Here is an 18765-nt window from a genome sequence, read left to right as displayed (position 1 = left end):
TGGTGATCGATGTGCTTTGGGGGCTGCTTTCCCAGGTGGAAATAGGGCGCCCTCTTGCGGGCGGGAGGACCTAGCGGAGAAACGGTGCTACGGGGTGGGGGGGTAACACCAGCGCGCTCCGCCCACTCCCCGCGCGACGCCCCGCCCCGCCCACCGGCGGGGCGGGGCGTCGCGCGGAGGGTGGGCGGAGCAAAAAAAAAGTGGGCGGAGCCGGCAGCAGTGGTGGAATGCGGCGGCGGCGACGCGGGCGGCGGCGGCGGCCCAGGTTTGAGGGGGGGAATGTTTGTGTGTGGGATGTGGGGCGGGAAGGGGCTGTGGGGTTGGGGTTGTGGGGCGAGGAGGGAGTTTAGGGGCCTGTGGGAGCGGGAGACGGCCTGAATTTGGCGGGGTGGGGGGTTGTGAGGGATGGGGGGGAGGGTTGTGTGGGGCCTATGGGGTAGGGAGGGATTGTGGGGGGATTGGGATGGGGGGGGCTGTGGAATGGGGGGTTGTGGGGCAGTGGGTGATCGGGATGGGGGGGATGTGGAGGCTGTGGGGCGGGGGGGGCAGCGGGGTGTCGCTGGACGTGTTTGGGGGGTCCCTCCACCACAGCCGGGTGTCGCTGGTTGCAGTGACAAGAGGTTTGGGATCAAGTGTGGCCCACAAGCCTGGGGCCCACCTAGCCACCGCCCCTATTCCCTTCTCTCTCCCCCCAGGGTGTCCCCACCAGGGCCAGGGTGGGTGGGGGGTTCCCACGGGCCTTGGGGCATGATAAGACCGGGGGGGGGGTGTCCCGGGGACTAAATCTGTGGCTCAGCCCCGGCCGCCCTACGGCACAGCACGGTGTGGGGCTGCACTGCTTTGGGGGTCCCTGCCCTCTGTCGCCGTGGGGGGATAGGGTCCCCGTGCTGGGTCCTGGCCCTGAGCTGCCACAGCAGGTCTGTTGTTGGTGTTGGCCTGCGGCTCCCAGGGCATAAACCCCCATTTTTGGTGCTGCAGGTGCTGATCCCTGGCTGCCCCCCGGTATCTCTCTCCACTCGCAGGGTCGGGGCGGTTTCAGCTCCGTAAGGGCCCCGCAGCCATGTCCACCTTCCGGCAGGAGAGTGTGGAGGACTTCTATGAGATGGGGGAAGAGCTGGGCAGGTGAGTGACATCCCACCGCGCTCCCGGGGGGGCTTCCATGGCTGTACCCCTTGCCCAAGCACCGGGCCGGGAGCTTCACCTGCCTGCTGCAGCCCTCATGGTGTCCCAGTGACGGTAACATCCCCTGTGCCACCTCTGTGGCTACCTGCAGGCGGTGGGTCTGCGGGCCAGGTGCTGTACTAAGAGCCAGGCACCTCTAGCAGCTCTCTATTAAAAAAACCAGTGTTAATTAGCGTTTAACTCTACCCTATATCAGGGCAGGCCTAGCAGCTCCCTGCAGAGCTCCCATCCTGTCCGTGTTTGGCCAGGGCTGCCGGGCTGGTGCTGGCGTCTTCCGGCCCTTCTTGGTTGCTGCTGCCCGGTTCTGCGCCTGCGGGACAGATCTGGGGGTGAATCACTGCATGCAAATGGGATTTAATCATCCGGGATGCAAAGGCGGCAGCGGTGGGGGGGTGTGGGCTGGGTTTGGATCCTCCAATGCTGCTTCAGCCACGCCAGCCCCATGCCGGCACTCCGGGACTCAGGGTCTGCTGCAGCCATGGCTGCCTGCCTGGGCACAGGGCTCCCTAGGGGTGCTCCCTCTTGCAGTGGGAAATAATTGTGCAGCGGAAACATTTTGGGTGGTTTTAGTGTTTTTTTTTAAAAGAGGGGGAGCTTCCAGGGGCTTGCTCTGGGTCCCCTTCGCCTTCAGGGCTGCGCTGTAGCTCTGGTCCGGTGTGAGCCGTGGGGATGGATGTGGTGACCGGGGGCTGGATCCCACCTGGGCAAGGCTGGTCTGTGCCCCAGGGGGGAGCTGTGGGTGGCCCCGGACGTATAAAGAAGTCTTGGGTCTGGGTGTGCGCGGAGGCCAGTGACGGAGGCCGGTGACGGGGACCGCACGTCATCGTGTGCTGGCAGGGATGGCCAATGGCCGGGGCAGTGGGGAGGGAGCAGCCTGGGGACGTGGGACAGATCCGGTCCTCTGGGAGGGGAAGGTGTTGAGGGGCCCTTGTGGATCCTGGCAGAGGGGCGGCAGGGGGCTCGGCCACGGAGGGGAGGGACAAGGGTTGGGATCCTGCCGTAGCAGCGATGCCGGTGTCGGCAGAACCCGGCTCCCTGAAGTGCTCATTGATGCCCGGAGCCCTGCCTCCCCCCAGCCCCTGACCCAAGCATGCTTTGAACTGTCGGTTACTCTTATTTCAGCCATTTCCACCCCTCCACCCACCTTTCCTATCAAAACTTTATGGTCCCCTGGGACCACTGGGCTCCGGGGTTCTCTCCTGGGAGCAGCCTGGGGGCTCCTGGCTGGAAACGGGGGCCAATGGGCATCTCGCACCCCTGGCAGTCACAGCAGCACCAGAACAGCCCAGAGAGTGTCAGCAGCTGCTGCGTCCCTGGGAAGAATTTCTTTCCTCCATCCCGGGCAGCACTGGGGTTTACACGCCTGCTCTGGCGGTACCAGGATGCGTAAACCCTGGGAGCGTGTTGGGAGCAGGTGGACATGATCAACCATGTATGGGAGGACCCCGATTCCTGACAGTCCTGGGCAAAACCATGTGTCCTCCTGCGCAGCGCAGCGTCCCTGCACGCAGCGTCCCTCATCCTTGTGCCGGTGCTGACCCCACTGCCGAGCACCTGTTGGCACGTATGATGTAGGAGATCATCTCCTCACCTCCTCCCTGCATCCCGCAGCGGCCAGTTTGCCATTGTACGAAAATGCCGGGAGAGGAAAACAGGTCTGGAGTACGCAGCCAAATTCATCAAGAAGCGTCGGCTGTCGTCCAGCCGTCGGGGTGTGAGCCGGGAGGAGATCGAGAGGGAGGTGGACATCCTGCGGGAGATTCAGCACCCCAACATCATCACGCTGCACGACATCTTCGAGAACAAGACGGACGTGGTGCTGATCCTGGAGCTGGTCTCGGGTGGTGAGCTCTTTGATTTCCTGGCTGAGAAGGAGTCCCTGACAGAGGAGGAGGCCACCCAGTTCCTCAAGCAGATCCTGGATGGGGTGCACTACCTGCACTCCAAGCGCATTGCCCACTTTGACTTGAAGGTGAGGTCTGGGACGTGCAAACACCCTGTGCTTGGCAGCTGGGGAGCCGGGACAAGCATTCAGGTGCCTGCGGAGCAGTGGGGCTGGCTCTGGGATCTCTCCCTGCTTCAGGCATGTGTCCTCTCCTCCAAGGAGAGGAGTCCAGGGCAGCACAAGGCTCTCATGGGTGAGCATGTGGGGTTAAATGCCAGGTCCTTTTCCCCCACAGCCGGAGAACATCATGCTGCTGGACAAGAATGTGCCAAACCCTCGCATCAAACTCATCGACTTCGGGATTGCCCACAAGATTGAAGCTGGGAATGAATTCAAGAATATATTTGGGACCCCAGAGTTTGTAGGTGAGACCTGGCTGGTGGTGTTCCTGTGGGGCTCCTCTGGGCTCTGAAAGCTTTGGCTTAACCACAGAGAGATGCCCAAAGCCCTGGTGCGGCAGGCTGGGCAGCTGCTGGGATGTGACCATGGGGACAGAGTTCTTTCCCCCAGAATAAGCCTGTTTTCTCCCCTCTTTCCTTCTAAAGCCCCAGAAATTGTGAACTACGAACCCCTGGGGCTGGAGGCCGACATGTGGTGAGTGAGTCCCTTCCCAAGCACCTTCCAGTGGCACCAGCGGCCGGTCCTCGGGACTGGGGTCGTGCCAGTGTATCTCCCCTCTTGCTGAAAGCGCAGGGAGAGGGGACCGATGGCGCTCCGTGGGGCTTCAGCCTCATCTTCCTCTCTCTTCCAGGAGCATCGGGGTCATCACTTACATCCTGTGAGTATAAGGGGAGTCTGGGGGAGATGGGCGCTGCAGGGCGAGTTCCCCCGCCTTGGGCCGTTGCCTTTTTGGGGTGTCACAACCCACTCTCGCTGCAGGCTGAGCGGAGCCTCCCCCTTCCTGGGGGAAACAAAGCAAGAGACCCTGACCAACATATCTGCCGTCAACTACGACTTCGATGAGGAGTATTTCAGCAACACCAGTGAGCTGGCCAAGGACTTCATCCGCCGCCTGCTTGTCAAGGACCCCAAGTGAGAGACGGAGCAGAGCTGGGGATGACCCTGGGAGAGAGGACAGTCCATCCTGCCCGACCCTCCGTGTACAGGCAGCTCCCATACCTCCCGCCCATGCTAGGGTTTAGCTCTGAGCCTGCTTGCTGCCAGCCCATAGGCCTTTCCCCATCCCTGTTGTGCTGCTTGTTTATAAATCCCATTCATCCCGGTGTTTCCCTACTGCTGCTTGTAGGATTTGGTGTTGTGAGACATCTGGAAACCAAAGTCTCTCCCCCGTGTCAGGCATGGGGTGAATTCTGGGATCAGCCTGAGAGTGCAGCAGCTCGGCTGAAAAGGAGGGAAAGGGGTTTGGAAGGGATCAAGGGCTGACCTGAGCACCCGGGACCTTGGCCTGGGGCAGGAGCAGTGGTGCTGCATGATCGGACAACGGTTGGGAGGTTGCTGCAGGCTCTTCTGCATGTATTTGCTCTTGGGAGGCTGGCTGAAGGCATGGGAGCTGGATGCGGCCTCTGTCTGGGGTGGCCCCTGAGTACATTGAGTTTGTCTGGGCTCATCCGTGCCCCAAAGGTGATAGGATCCAAGCAGCCTTTCCAGGACTTTAACAGGGAAAGAGGCAGCAAAGCCTCTGCCCCTTGATTGCAACCTTGCTGTCATTGCAGGAAGCGGATGACCATTGCTCAAAGCCTGGAACACCCTTGGATTAAGGTGAGAAGTTAAAGAATCGGCACTTTTTGGGTGTCAAACATCCAAGAAGTCGGGGGTGGGTGTTGACGCACTGGCAGCTCTCCACTGCTCTTCCAACCCCCAGCTGGGGCTGGTTTGGTGCTGCTGGTGGCCGCGCTGCCGGGGGACTGTGGGTGGTTGCTGAAGCTGTCCGGCTCCCACTGTCCCAGCTGCGCCCCATGCCTGTGGCTGTTCCTCTCCTCAGGTGATCAAGAGGAGGAACGTCCGCAATGAAGACAGCTGCAAGAAGCCTGAGCGCCGTCGGCTGAAGACCACACGGCTGAAGGAGTATACCATCAAGTCCCACTCCAGCATGCCGCCAAACAACACATACATCAACTTCGAGCGCTTCTCCAAGGTCATGGAGGAGGTGGCTGCAGCCGAGGAGAGCCTCCGAGAGCTGGAGAGGAACAAGAAGTCCTTCCAGGAGGACATCGAGGCCCTGCTGTCCATCTATGAGGAGAAGGAGTCGTGGTACAAAGAGGAGAATGAGAGCATCAGCCAGGACCTCCGCCAGATCCGGCAGGAGCTGCAGAAGACGGAGGCCCTGAAGAAGCAGGCGCAGGAGGAGACCAAGAGCGTGGTACAGGTGGCCAACGGCCTCAAGAGGCGTTACCGAAAGCTGGAGAACCACTACGAGGCATTGGCCAAGCAGGTGGCTTCAGAGATGAAGTTTGTCCAGGAGCTGGTGTGGTCCATTGAGCGGGAGAAGCTGCAGAGCGGTGAGGGAGACGGCAGCATCCGCTAGCTCGGCTGGTGCCGGGGTCGGCTGCCCTTAGGCTGAGGTTGCGTTGTCCTTCTCGATTCCCCCCCCGCTGACCTGCAGCGGCAGGCAGCGCCGAAGGGACCTCAGTGGCTCTGCCCCTTGCTTGCCCAAGGAGCCGGTCCACAGACAGCCTTCGGTAAATGTTCCCAGGCTCTGCTGGGCTTGCGGTGGTGTGCCGGGGACTTGTGCCTCTCTGGAGACCCTCGCTTCAGGGGGCTTGAGTTGTGCTCACCTGGGTTTTGGCTTTCTGCTTGTGGCTCTTGCTTGGCTTGCTGTCCACGTGTTCCCCGTGCTCCCCCTGGCTGCTCCCCCACTCGCTGCTGCAGGGCTTGGGGACCAGTTCTCCCTGTCCCACCCAGGGCCTGGGTCTCTGAGCTGCTGCAGTGCCCTGCCTGGTGCGGGGGAGCTTGGTGGGGAGACCCCTCCTCTAAACTCTCGCAGCAGCTCAGTGTCTGCCACGCGTGAGCCATGACCAAGGACTGATTCCTGCGTGGTCCAACACGCCACAGCCCCATGGGTGACCCCGGCCATCCCCCATTCTCCCCGGGGGTATTGCATCCCCTTGTCCCCCACCCCAGCCCTTGGTCCCACTGGGCGCTCCCCCTTTTAACAAAATAAAGGTTTCCGTGCACCGGGGCGGCCGCCTTGGCTCCTGCCATGGGATAACGGGTGGTGGGAAGGGGGCAAGGACACGCTGGGGGGGTGACAGCTCCTCTGCTGTGACCCCAAATGGTGTTTGTACTCCCTTCCAAAAGGGATTTTGTTAATCTGGGAGGAGAAAAGCTTTTTTTTTTTGCCTTATCAGCCTCAATGCTGATGGGTGAGCTTCCTGCAGCCTTGGAGGGGACTTTGGGAATGGGGCTGGGTTGCAGAATGCTCCTGGGCGGGGGGAGCCCCCAGCCCCTCTTGCCTTGGACCCTGGGGGAGGTCTGGGGGGCTCAGGGAAGGTTGGGGGCTGTTCCTGGGAATTGGAGAAGGTCTGTGGGGTTTGAGGAGGTCCCTGGGGCTCAGGGAAGGCCCTTGGTGCGGGGAGGATCCCAGGGTTTCTGTGGAGTCCCTAACCTTTTCCCCAGGGATCCTCCTTTTGCAGGGGACCAGCCAGATCCCATTTTGCATGGGAACAGAGTGGATAAGGAATTAGCCCCAATATTGTCTGGGCCAGGAAGGGCTGCTGGGTTCTGGCATCACCAGGAGATGCGCCGGTGAGTGTGGGAGAGCAGCTGGTGGCTGGGGCCAGGGGGCCAGCAGGGGCTGGACCCTGTCCCCTTGCCCCTGGCCTCCTGGGGATGGGGGGGATGACAGACAAGGTCCCGAATCGCTGTTTTCTGCAGAGCATGCATGAGAGCACCAGGGCCGGGTTTCTGCCGGGAGCACTGGGGGGTTTCTGGCTGCTCACAGCTCCATGGCGATGGAGCCAAGATCCAGCTGAATTTGATCTGGGGGAATCACCGGCCAAATCCCAGTGGATGGCAGGCGTCCTTTTGGCTTGCCGGCACCCACAACGGGGAGGGCAGCAGCGGGTTTTCCTCTGGCCGAGCTCTAGGCCGAGGGGATTTGCTCAATTTAGGCTTTATTTGTCACTCCAGTGGCCCCCCCCAGCTCCCTGGGGGACTGGGGTGGCAGTCAGATGGGCACAGCCTGGGTAGAGGGGCTGTGCCCGGTGTCCCCATCTGTGCCAGCCGTCGGGCAGCCCCGCATGCCGGCCGCTGTCTGCTGACGTCCTGCGAGGTGTAGGTTTCATCCCAACCTGCAGGGCACGCGGGCACACGGATAATTTTAGTCTGCCCTGTTTTTCCAGGCCAAGGTGCTTGGCATCCAGGGGTGACGACGTGACCGTGTGGCTGGTGGCATCATCCCAGGGCAGAGCAGGATCTGTGCCGTGGCTCCAGGGTGCTGGACGGAGGCTCCGGCCACGGTGTGGGACACCGGAACCTGGCTGGGGGGGGGCCTGGGACCGTCATCCTCTCCCTGGGCACTGGGGTTTGGGAGGAAGCTTTGGGGTCCAGATTTGGCTGGAGTCCTGGGCATTTGATCTGCTGTCGCAGAGCTGATTCATCACCAGAGCCGATGTGTGAAAGGATGTATGGAAATCCTATAGCAACAGTTGTTCTCGAGCTGTGCAAAGTTCACATAGTGCTAAGGCTTCTCAGATGCTCAGTGTGCCGTGGGTTTCTGTTTCACACTCCTGAAAGGCTCTTGGAAGTTCTTGGCCATTCACCCTGGCTGGCACGGCCGTCTCCTCCCCAGCCGCCCAGCAGGTATGCTGCTCTGGAGGGGGTGGTAGCAAGAGATCTCATCGTGGTGGATTCACAAGATAACACCAGAATGTTTTTTAAAAAGTAGAATTCAGGGTGTGTTTTGTTGCCACTGTGCTCAAGGGTGACCTACTTTAGAGGGTTTTAAGTTGCAGAGTACTGGCATGAGTTCAGCAGGCTGCACGATGTACCATGTACAGCTGCAAAGAAGGGGGAAAATACCTACCGCTCACCGTGGAGGGGGATTTACTGGGGAGAAAGTGTTCAGGAGATAAATACTGTGAGAACTTAGCTAATACTAAACACTATAGGAACTAGGGTGGTGCTCAGAAACGAGGGGGTGTGCTGGTCCCCAGGAGATTTCAGTGATGCGAGGTACTGGGATGTTCTGCCTCTTTGCAACTGGAGCTAACGCTGCCCTAGGTTGTTTTATATTCTCTGTGGGCAGAGAATACCAAAGCGCCTTTTTTAGGCTTTGATTTTTGCTTCCTAGAGGCTGGCTTGAAGCGAGCATGATTTCTTTTCCCTTGTATGTCTTCATGAAAGCAAAATGGTTTTGTACGTCTTATCAGGTGAGGGTCAAACCTATCTGTTAAGACGGGGGAAACCCTGATGGAAATAATATGCCAGATCTTGCTGGAGAGCTGGGGCTGCTTTTTCTTCTGCCGGCGAGCAAAGCTGCAGCTAATCTGTGGGAGACACTCCACGTTAACGATGTCAAATGGACTTACAAGGTATCGGTGACAAGTCGCAGCACACTGTCCCTGGCCCGGGCATTCCTCAGCTTTGCCATTGACGAGCGCCCAGCTGTGTAATGGTGTAATTATAGTTTTGTGGGTCTCTCCAGGCATGCATGGGGTTTCACACAAGGAAATATGCCTTTTTATAGCTTGTGGAAGTGTGGGTGATGCCATCAGCATCCGTGTCTCGTTTCTGGCTGTGGCGTCCCTGTTCCGGCCAGACAATCGGAAAATATCAGTGTAACACAAGGACAGGGTAGTGGATCTGACTTGCTGCTGGTCTCACTTCTGGCTGCTTCACGAGGCTGTTTAAGACATCCCTTGAAATAGGCTTGGTGGGTTTTTGGGTGACTTCTTGCTAATCTGTGGCAGCTGCTTTTCTGGACCAATGTTTCTAATTAAGGCATGCTCAAAAATCTTCTAAGTGAGCTGTGCTAACATCACAGCCAAGTTATTTTAGTGCCCAAAAGATCACCACACTCATCCCACGTGAGAGGTTTTGTACTTAAACGTGGTGAACCTTTTATGCGTGGTGTGCCGCATGTGCTTTAGTACATCAGTTTAATGGCACTTCCTATCTTTAGCTGGTGTATTTCGATAGCGGGTTGACAGATCTCAACACACTCACCTATCTCACCACAGTATTTAAGCTCAATTAGTTACCAGGCACAGAGCGGTGTGGAGAGTTTATTATTAGCTTGGAGCTAGCCGCTAGCCGAGGACAACGCTGCAACCAGGTCTTCATTCTGGGTTGGTCTCATTTGGAGAAAAGGAGGCTGAGGGGCGACCTCGTTTCTCTCTGCAGCTTCCTGAGGAGGGGACATGGAGAGGGAGGTGCAGCGCTTTTCTCCCTGGGATCCAGGGACAGGACATGTGGGAATGGTTCAAAGCTGCATCAGGGAGGTTCAGACCAGACATCAGGAAACATTTCTTTACCAAGAGGATGGTCAAACCCTGGAGCAGGCTTCCTTGAGAGGTGGTCAATGCCCCAAGCCTGTCAGTGTTTAAGAGGCATTTGGACAATGCCCTTAAGAACATGCTTTAACTTTTGGTCAGCCCTGAAGCGGTCGGGCAGTTGGACTAGATGATCGTTGTAGGTCCCTTCCGACTGAACTATTCTAATCTATTCTACAGCCATGGCGAGCTGCATTTGTCCCTGGCTCACGCAAGTGCAGACGTTGCCCCAGGTGTGCCTGGTGGCAGCACAGACCAATCTGAGCAGACAGGGCAAAGAGGAGGTGACATTTTTTGTGGCGCTTACCATCGTGCCACTCATGCTTCCCACCAGGCTGCCTGGGTGAAGGTCACCACTTGGCTCACAGGCGGAGGTTCTGCCTAAAAGCCTGGTGAAGAATAGGAGTTGTGCTGCTCATAAAGGGGGAAACTCAGGCAGATTGTTGTTCTCAAAGAAAGTACGTGATAAGCAGGAAGATAAAGGGCTACCACTCAGTTTTGCTTCAGGAACAATATCCCCATTCCTTCTCAAGCATGTTATGATTTATTTCAGTATTTCAATTGTGTGTGTTTGCCAAATTATTCTTGTGCTATCTTGCTTGGAGTGGGAGGCTTCTTTTTGTCTCACTGAAATACTGAGAAAAAGCCTATCATCAGCAGTAAAACTACTGCCACTGATATTTTACTTACAGTTTTGCTATAAAGGGAGGACATGGATGAACAAGAAGTCTGTGGACTTTCTACAAACTTACCAGAAGCATTTGCAAAAGCAGAAGCTCCTGTACCTCCATTTTACAGAGTTGGAACATGGTACCTGGCACTTTAACACAGAATTTTGCCAAAAGCATATAACCTGCTTGGGTGTGAGCTCCTTTGTGGGACACATTTTGAAGGCAGATTACACAGGGCTATAAAGGACAGCTCCCTACAGCACAGATTCCTTACAACTTTTTCACAGCAAGTTAATGAAAAGTCTATTGGTAAATAGACTGCATGTGTGCTCCAAGGACATGTTTAAATGCTGTTTGTTTCAAACTGAAATTAGGATGGCATTGTCAGTTACAAATTCCTGAAGGGAGTTTCCCAAGGTAGCACAATTTTAATATGAGGCTGCTACTCTCATTCCCTGAGAAATCCCACCAATTTGCCCTCTGGATTTTAAATCCACACATAGAGCCATTTCCACCTCTTGAGGCTCAGCTAGTTGGAGAATTTAGGACCAAGTAACATTATTGTTTGGATCACAAAAGGCAGAACTAGAGGCTTCTGTCCAAACTTCCCACCTTGGGAGCAGTTGACTATTGTGCAAAACAAGCCGTAGTATCTTTACACGCTAATTTGTTTGAGTGTGAAGTGAGAAACACCACAAAGCTGAGGCTGACATAAACCTGGTTTCATACCAGCACTTTAAAAATATCTGAAGTGCTGTTCACCTCCCATAATCACCTCCAAGAATCTCACTCTTGTTGGGATGTCAGAACTGGGCTTCCAGGCCAGTGTTATCACTTAAACCAAAGCAGCAACACACAAAAGGAGGTTTGAGGCCACACAGGTATGACATTTCAAATGTCATATGAAAAAGCAGGGGCTGTTGGTGTGTTTGGGGGGAGTTTTTTGCCTATTTCTACTACAGTAAAGGTAACTGACATATTAAAAAAGGACCTCAAAAAAAAAAAAAAGAGAGATTTTAAGTTGATTTTTACTGAATTTTAGAGATGACATTACAAACAAGCCATTACATAAAGACTTAATATCTGCAGAAGCACATAAGCAGAAGAGTCAGTTGTTCTCCTAATACAGCTCCACTTGTTCTATTATAAAAATGTGTTTTCAACTTGTTTAAGCCAGTGGAATACAAAATAAGAAAATAAAAAAACAAACCACAAAACAAAACAATCCTGTCCATCATAGTTGTGAATAAGTTATCTTCATTTTTCAATTATATACAAAAGATACTTTCCAAAGGACAGTATAAGAAGAGTTTACATAAATAAACCCCTCATTCCAACTAATAAGTACTATTTACATCATTCTGTACACGGGTCTTTCAGGTCTTCCGAGACCCTGAAAAGCAAGAGGGGAAAGTGTGACTATCCAAGCGTAAGGGCAGGTTGTTTCCAGCAGTCAGTCCCTCATGTTTTACCCCCTCAGAAGGAGGGATGTATTCACCTATAAGCAATTTAAAAGCTTGTTGTGAATATCTTCAAAGACTTGATTGTAAAGTTCATCTCTAGACTTCAGTCCATCTAAATAAACTGAAAGAAGAAGATGGAGTCAGGCTGTAGGTTTCCGATCAGAACAAAATTTCTGTAGTTTAAAAATCTTTCATGCTCTATTGACCTAAATGACAAGCTCGTTTTCCAATTAGAAAAACTGAACCTTCCTGAAAAGCTATGGCCCACAAAATCTCTTATCCCATTATAAAGAATGTGGGTTTTGTCTATGTTGTCCATGGCCTCCCCCCCCCCCCCCCCGCCCCGAGTGCTTATAATGTGAAACAAAGGAAGGAAGTTCTTAGCTATAAAACTGCATATATTTATCTGGACAGAAAGTAGGCCAGGATTACAACTTAGTAGTAAAAATAGTGCCTCACATCATTACAGTTAAAGTTTCCTTGAATTAAATTACTGACTTCCTTAAAATCCAAAGTATGGTGCCAAAGGATTTGTATTTAGGAAGGCTTACCAACATCAACACCACAGTCCTCCATTTCTTTCCTGTGTTTTAAGTACATGGGCCAGACATGTCCATCAAAGAGACCCGGTGGGTCAGGAACAGTGTAGTTACGTGTACTGCAAATATCAAAAAGTAAAAAAGAACATTAGGACTACTGGGATCACACTGCCTCTTGCATACTGCTGAAGCCTGAAGTTCATCTGACAGCTGCTCAGTTGCATTTATGTAAAAGCTGACTGTCACAGTCCAATTTCTCATCGATACTGGTCTGTGTTTTGCAACAAGTTTATTTTAGCACCCAAAGTGAATACAGAAGCTACAGGTAGCCGATGAAAGCAAAGCAAGCAGTCTCTGAGGGTTCACTGATGCTCATGGGGAAGCATGCAGCGACTCTTGTTCGTTCTGCACCAGTGTGCTGATCTCCAGACAACCCGCACAAAGGGAACTGCCAGATCTAAAGTTTCAGAAAATGCCACACGAAAGTCTCTTTCTCCACTTACATTAAAATTTTCAACTGTAATGCCAATTCATAATTCCAATATATCCCCTTAATAGTAACATAAAGGTAGTCTGAAGGCTTTCCTCTAGTAGAGAGTCTTTATTGGAAGGAAGGATTAGACTTACATCAAAGAATCTTCTTACCTTCTCCTCCTTTTGCATTCATCATATGGAACTGCCAGGTAGTAGCGTATGTCAAATAGGTCTATCAGTGGTCTAGGGTAGGGTAGAAAGAAAGAACGTGTCTATTTTTTTCTGACAGCAAAAAGTGTTCAAACACCCCTGAAAGCCATACAAATCTTTCTACATCTCTCGTATTTGTGTCTATCATAGACAACAGAAGAATAAGTGTTTTCATTAAGACACAAGCTAACGTACAGTAGGTTTATTTGTAGCTACAAAACATGGAGAATGCTGTTTTCTGAAGGTCAGAATGGTATGTCAGGTACTTTTACCACCCAAATACCTGCTACTAGTTACTGTGGAGGATTAGACACTAGGCTGGGAAGACCTGGGGTATGAACCGTGACTCTTTCTAGATAATTTCAGATTCTGCTTGCAGTAGACCAAAGTTGTGATTCATCAATTTGATATGAAATGACTTATCAAACCACCTGACCTGTTGTGCTGAAGCAAGCTGTCAAAATGTACCAAATCTGTGTGCCCATGCATGAGGCAACTCATCAGCTCATCTTCTTTTCCAGAAATACAGGGGGTTAGCTTTGCCACAGCTTACTGCATTGCACTCCTATTAGGCTGAGGAAAATAAACCCTGAAAAATCCTTAAAGCAAATCTAGTTTGAACCTGGTGGGACCGACAGACTTCTAAAAGCCTGCTGAGCATTGCATAAACACTTGATATAGTATGAACTGAGAAGCTCCAGGTCCATGGATTAAATACTCGCTTTGGACTAAGGAAAGGCTCCCATTAACAAGTCAGGGTGCTTCAGAAGTATTTGTAACCTTCAGGAGAGACACCGAGAGTTACCTCCTCAGGGACAGGCCAAGAACACCCGGCAGTTTGCCAGCACGATCTCCAGTTAGCAGTTATTGGCATGATAGTCCGAGACTGCCATTTTATATTTTCCATTCAGTTTGGAAAGCCAGAATGGTGCTGCTTGTCTTATGGTACAGCTTATAAACAACTCCAGTTTTGCTAAGTGTCATGCACAGCTTGTTCTCTTGAAAGAGTTTTGTAAACAACAGTCTAGTTTGGAGCCAATAATCCTTTGCTTGTCATGTTTATAGCATGCAATTTTCTGACGTTTATATATTTAGCTATTGGAAGTTTTCTCTTCACTGCTAGTCTAGTCTCCCCATCTTCCTGCCAAGCATTTTTTCCCCATATAAAAAACAAACAACAAAAAACCCCAAACCAAAACCAGGTTGATCTTTGCTCCAATGTACAATTAATTACCAAGCTCAATTTAGTCAGTGTTAAAGAAGCACATGTATCACATGAGAACTATTCCTAAATTCCAGGAGAGATTCCAAGGAGCTGATGCAGAATGGATTATCTCCTTGTTCTCATCAATGACCTTTTCAGGTCAAGGTTTAGGCATGGTGGTGGGAGACCAGGAGGGAAGCCTGTGTCTTCACTGCTGGCTCAGTATTTACAGGTTTGGTCTAAAGCTCCCCATGCCCTAGAGTTCAAAGGTGTGCCCTAAATGAGAACTTCCTACGTTACCTTGAGAAAGTTACCTTGTGCACTTCACTTTTACCAGCATTTACTGGTAAATTTTACATTTTACATGAGACAAATTCTTACACATAATACCTCACAACAAGACAGGAAGGGTATATTAGTAAAAAGGAAATTTTAGTCCTGGTACTAGGGATCTAGTGTTCTTCCCTGGCAAACCGTTAATAGTTCCCCAAACCTTACTTGTAATTATAAAGCAGGAAGCCTTCAATGACCAATATATGGATATCTTTGGAGGCTGGCTCTTTAGAGCCAGGCGTAACATTCACCCCGTGGGAACGGGCAAACTTCACTGGGTTCTCAATCCATGCACGCACAGTGCTCACCATTGCCTCTATATCCAAGGAGTCCAACACTAGTTAGAAGAAAGGGGGTGGGTGGGAAAAAGGTATACAATCAAATACCACGAACCACAGAGGCTTGAAAGTATAATATAGAATGAACTTGTAAAATTGAAATTACATAAGTTTACTGTTAAATCTTAATAATTAAAAAGAAATACTTAGGAAAAATATACATTACTGCATCCTATAGCGAACACTGCTCTTACCATCCCATTGTTTAAAGCCGTCTTCCCCGACTTCTATTTGATCTTGTGGCTGAAATATAGTGAGCAATAAAACATTGCTGCAAACTCAGCGTGATCAGTTACCTAAGATCCGATCACAACCTGGACACTACTGCAATACACAACAAAGCAAGTGTTCACTTAAAACAATTACAGACCCTGTTTGGACTACATTAAAATTTAAGTTCCCATCTTTCACCAACCCCAAGAACTTTGAAAAGTTTTCTTGGCTCAGTCAAGCCACTTTGGACAAAGAGTTCTAGGTTAATAATTCGATATGGTGGTATTAGCCAAAATCCTACAGCCCCTGTTTGTAAGTCAACATAAGAACTTAAAATGCAAATACAGTGTTAAGTAACTGCTAAAATTTACATGTTCAAGAATAGCTATTTTAACTCCTAACGGCTCTAATAAAAATGCAGGTCAGCATAGCATGACTTTTGGTCACTTAGTTACAGCTTTACTTGTACTAGCATTTGCCAGCTAAACTGACAAGTGAGAAGCTATAGATCTTTATGGAAAGTCAGACAGAATTCCTCCTCTACTTTAAGGGCTTGTATCTGACCAAATTTGTGCATGAGGCTTCTTGCAAAGAAGCTCTTCCAAACGAGTGTCTCATTCCTGTTTCACATGGCACGTGCTCCTGCAAAGGCAGGACAAACCGACCAGGTGGCTGCCGATGCCAGAGCACCTTGTGTGGTGGCATGGAGCTCCACACAACTTCAAGTATGTTGCCACATCTCTTGGACTTCCACATATGGTGGGGTCCAGCTGTATTGCAATTCCCACAGCATGGCCGAAGCTGACAGCGTTTGGTAACGCAGTTCTGATCTGACCCACTTCCCCTGCTGCTCTCCCAGGCTCGGTGCAGAAGGCATCAGGTCAGCACAGGTCTTCTGTATTGATCTTTAGCTATCTTTTAATTGGGTTTCTGACATGGAGCTGTCAAAGCTCCCCAATACAACTGTCCTTCTATATTTAAAGCAGTGTAGGGGTGCTTAAATCCTGAAGTAGTATTTAGAAGCAACATTCTTATTTAAATTAAATAAGGAGGAAAACACAACATAGAAAAAATGGTTTGTGCAGAGTACATTAAATAACCTGTAACTTAGATCAGTAGTTTGACCTAAAGTTAGATCTGTTGTGAAAATTAAAGGAAGCTTGTGCTGCAACTGTTCTGTGCTTGGCTGTGCCAAGCTCCGCTTCTGTGGAAGCTGACACATACATTTGTAAAGGTCAGCATCGCTTCACTTGTCCAAAGTAATTTAAAAAAATAAATACATATATTTAAGGGGAAAAAAAGTAAAAATCAGAAAGTTTGTTGCTCCTAAGCTGTCAAAACTTAATTGGAAAGCATGCACAAGTATATAAAACTTACATGGAGGACCTACTACAACTATCACTACGCATACAAGCAGCAGTTAATGTTTTAAACAAGGGGAGGAGCTCAGCTTACCTTGAAGAAATCATCCTGATGGACCACACAGCAGTTGGGGAGCGCCTTGATGATTCTGTTGGTCAAGGTGGTTTTACCACCGTTAGTGACACTGCACGGAGAGGTGAGAAAGAGGCGGGAGAACCGCGTTAGAGCCGCTGGGACCCCTCCCGCCTGGGAGAACCGCTAGGACCCCCCGCCATAGCCCTCAGCAGGACGCTCTGAGGGGAGGCGACCCCCGCGCCCAGCCCATTTGAATTTCCCGCCTCGCCGGCGCCACGGCGCGCGTTGGCCGCCGATTGGCTGCCACCACCCTCCGCCCCGCCCTTTCCCCGCGGCAACTGCCTGTGTCCGGCGCGCGCGCGCCCTCGCAGGCTCGGCGGGCGGCTCGCGCCGCTCCTAACGGCCGCCCCGCTTCCCGCCCGCTGCAACGGCCGCGCTGTGAGGGAGCGCGGGGGCCGCGCCGCCATCTCTGTCCACCTCAGAGCGGCTGCCCGGGGCTCCCCCACCTCTGCCTCTCCGCCAATCTGCCCGAGCTGGGCCAAGCTTCGGCGGGCACTCTCCTCAAGATGGAGGAGGCTGGGCGGCTCCAACCGCTCAGCTGCCCTCCCTGCGGGCGCCCTGTCAGCCCCCGCGGGGGGCTTTGGTGAGCGTTGGCTTCTCTCCCCGCTGAGGCCCGGCCGGTCTGCCCCCGCGTAGGGAGCTGGCAGCTTCCGAGGTACAAGCCCTTGCCGGCGTTCATCGCCCGAAAACACCCTGGCTCGTTAGGAGGCTTACGGTCACCAGCTTAAGAAGCCAGCCCATGAAAGTAAGGCTTGCGAAAATTGTTTTTTAAAAATGCCTTAAATGAATAATGAATGAGGGAAGCTCTCTCTTTTCTCAGAGTATGACTCAGACTTCTTTATACCTGCAAAACCCGTTTTAATATAAAAGGCTTGAATAATTCTCCTCTCTAAAGCAGGGAGTCGTCAAGTCTGAATGTGCTTATTCCTAATTTATTATTCAAAGGCTATAGAAGTCTCACGCTGTCTTTAACCCATGTTCTAATTCAAGGTCTTGCCCGGTGGCAGTTTTGCAAACCCTTCTGCAGTCGGCAGGGATGTGCCAAGCTCTGTCGCCCTGTCCTAGCACACACGCAGCCTTTCTTCTACTTTGCTGGAGAAAAGAAAAGTTTTTTGTACACACCCCCCCCCCTTATTTGAAGCACGGTTTTTTCTTCTTTGTCTTTCAGAGAAGCTTTAAAAGCCTAATTGAGTGTTGAAAACATCCTTTTTCACACTTGAGGTACACCACTCCATCTGACCTACAAATTTACCTGAAATATTTTTTTTTCTATTTCAGCATATCTCCTCTTAATCCTATAAAAGTTTGGTAAATGCCACCCTGCAGAGCTTCCTGTATTTAAGCAGCACAAGTGAGGAGTCAGCAAGTTGCATCATTTCTAGACTCCTGTAATATTTTATAGTCAAATATATAATCGCTAAGCCTTAGATCATCTTACATACAACAATTAAATGGGAAGAAAAAGCAGTGTGTATATATATACACAATATTAACAGGAACTCACCCTCCGATGCCTATGATGTATTTCATCTTTGTAGAGTTGCTTCCTTAGCAGGAACGCAGTGAGAAAAAACAAATTTAGAAGCACTGAAATTACTTTCAGCAGAAAAAACCCTACAGCTGATCCTCTTCCTTCTATTCCCCCACCCACTCAACCCTGCCTTGCCTTACTCTTTCATTGAAGGAAAAGGCGGGTTTGCCTCTAATTTATAGGGCCCCACCGCAGCGCCCTGCCCTCCCTCCCCGCTGTTTCTCCGCCCTGCCTGCTGATGGAAAAGCCCTGTGACTATCATGAGCCCCAGATGTCATATTTTCGACCCGGGATTAGCCAATCCTCACCTCGGCGGATGGGGTCATGCGCGCTGCAGCTGCACCTGTTTTTGCAACCCTTGTGGACCCCCACTCCCCTGCCCTTGCTGGCTTTGCTATAAATAGCTTTTTGGCAAGCTCTTCCTTTGCCTAAATTAGTAATGGGGTAGATAGAAATGTCACCCCTTTTCACAATTCCTTTGGGAGTTCTGGGAGAGGTACAGAGGTGTGTGAAGATACAATTCAGTGTTGGGGTTTTTTTTTTCCTTCAAGCTAGGCAAGCTATCTGTTTGCCTTCCTCTCCATTTTTCCCAATTCCTATTTGATTATTTGCAATGCATCCATGAATGTCACAAGAAGGAATTTTTTTGTTTCTGTAACCTTGATAGGGAAGGCAAGGGAGCCAATTCTTTTTTTTTTTTTTTTTTTACTCCT

The 18765-nt window shown here is 51.4% G+C and overlaps 2 protein-coding genes across 3 annotated transcripts; one reads left to right on the top strand and one right to left on the bottom strand.

The window, feature by feature from the left end:
• The first annotated feature begins 157 nt into the window (after positions 1-157).
• Positions 158-6266, top strand: DAPK3 (death associated protein kinase 3). The gene is made up of 9 exons (XM_069790198.1): positions 158-265; positions 979-1122; positions 2794-3154; positions 3363-3492; positions 3673-3721; positions 3879-3905; positions 4007-4159; positions 4801-4846; positions 5070-6266. Exons 2-9 carry the CDS (start codon positions 1061-1063, stop codon positions 5610-5612), a joined length of 1371 nt encoding a protein of 456 aa, XP_069646299.1. The 5' UTR covers positions 158-265; positions 979-1060; the 3' UTR covers positions 5613-6266.
• A 4994-nt stretch (positions 6267-11260) lies between these two features.
• Positions 11261-18209, bottom strand: NMRK2 (nicotinamide riboside kinase 2). Of its 2 annotated transcripts, XM_069790204.1 has the most exons (8): positions 18026-18209; positions 16480-16570; positions 15006-15054; positions 14639-14810; positions 12898-12969; positions 12265-12371; positions 11749-11834; positions 11261-11643 (listed from the first exon to the last, which is right to left on the bottom strand). In XM_069790204.1, the coding sequence occupies exons 1-7, from the start codon at positions 18049-18051 to the stop codon at positions 11749-11751; spliced, it is 603 nt and encodes a 200-aa protein (XP_069646305.1). In that variant the 5' UTR covers positions 18052-18209; the 3' UTR covers positions 11261-11643. The 2 variants fall into 2 exon arrangements, with proteins under 2 accessions (XP_069646305.1, XP_069646304.1); XM_069790203.1 differs by having other exon boundaries at positions 11261-11834; positions 18026-18208.
• Positions 18210-18765: the final 556 nt, after the last annotated feature.

This window comes from Haliaeetus albicilla, chromosome 8 (assembly GCF_947461875.1).
Source record: "Haliaeetus albicilla chromosome 8, bHalAlb1.1, whole genome shotgun sequence".
Taxonomy (NCBI): domain Eukaryota; kingdom Metazoa; phylum Chordata; class Aves; order Accipitriformes; family Accipitridae; genus Haliaeetus; species Haliaeetus albicilla.
Note: the sequence above shows the minus strand (reverse complement) of the source record. Positions and strands in the feature narration are given on the sequence as shown.

Excerpts from the sequence above, each read along its gene's own strand:
- DAPK3 (XM_069790198.1), top strand. The coding sequence starts at position 1,061 with ATGTCCACCTTCCGGCAGGAGAGTGTGGAGGACTTCTATGAGATGGGG. Across the intron at positions 3,906-4,006 it reads GGGGTCATCACTTACATCCT|GCTGAGCGGAGCCTCCCCCT; the intron begins GTGAGTATAAGG and ends CTCTCGCTGCAG. Across the intron at positions 4,160-4,800 it reads CTGCTTGTCAAGGACCCCAA|GAAGCGGATGACCATTGCTC; the intron begins GTGAGAGACGGA and ends CTGTCATTGCAG.
- NMRK2 (XM_069790204.1), bottom strand. The coding sequence starts at position 18,051 with ATGAAATACATCATAGGCATCGGAGG. Across the intron at positions 16,571-18,025 it reads TACATCATAGGCATCGGAGG|TGTCACTAACGGTGGTAAAA; the intron begins GTGAGTTCCTGT and ends CTCTCCGTGCAG. Across the intron at positions 15,055-16,479 it reads ATCAGGATGATTTCTTCAAG|CCACAAGATCAAATAGAAGT; the intron begins GTAAGCTGAGCT and ends ACTATATTTCAG.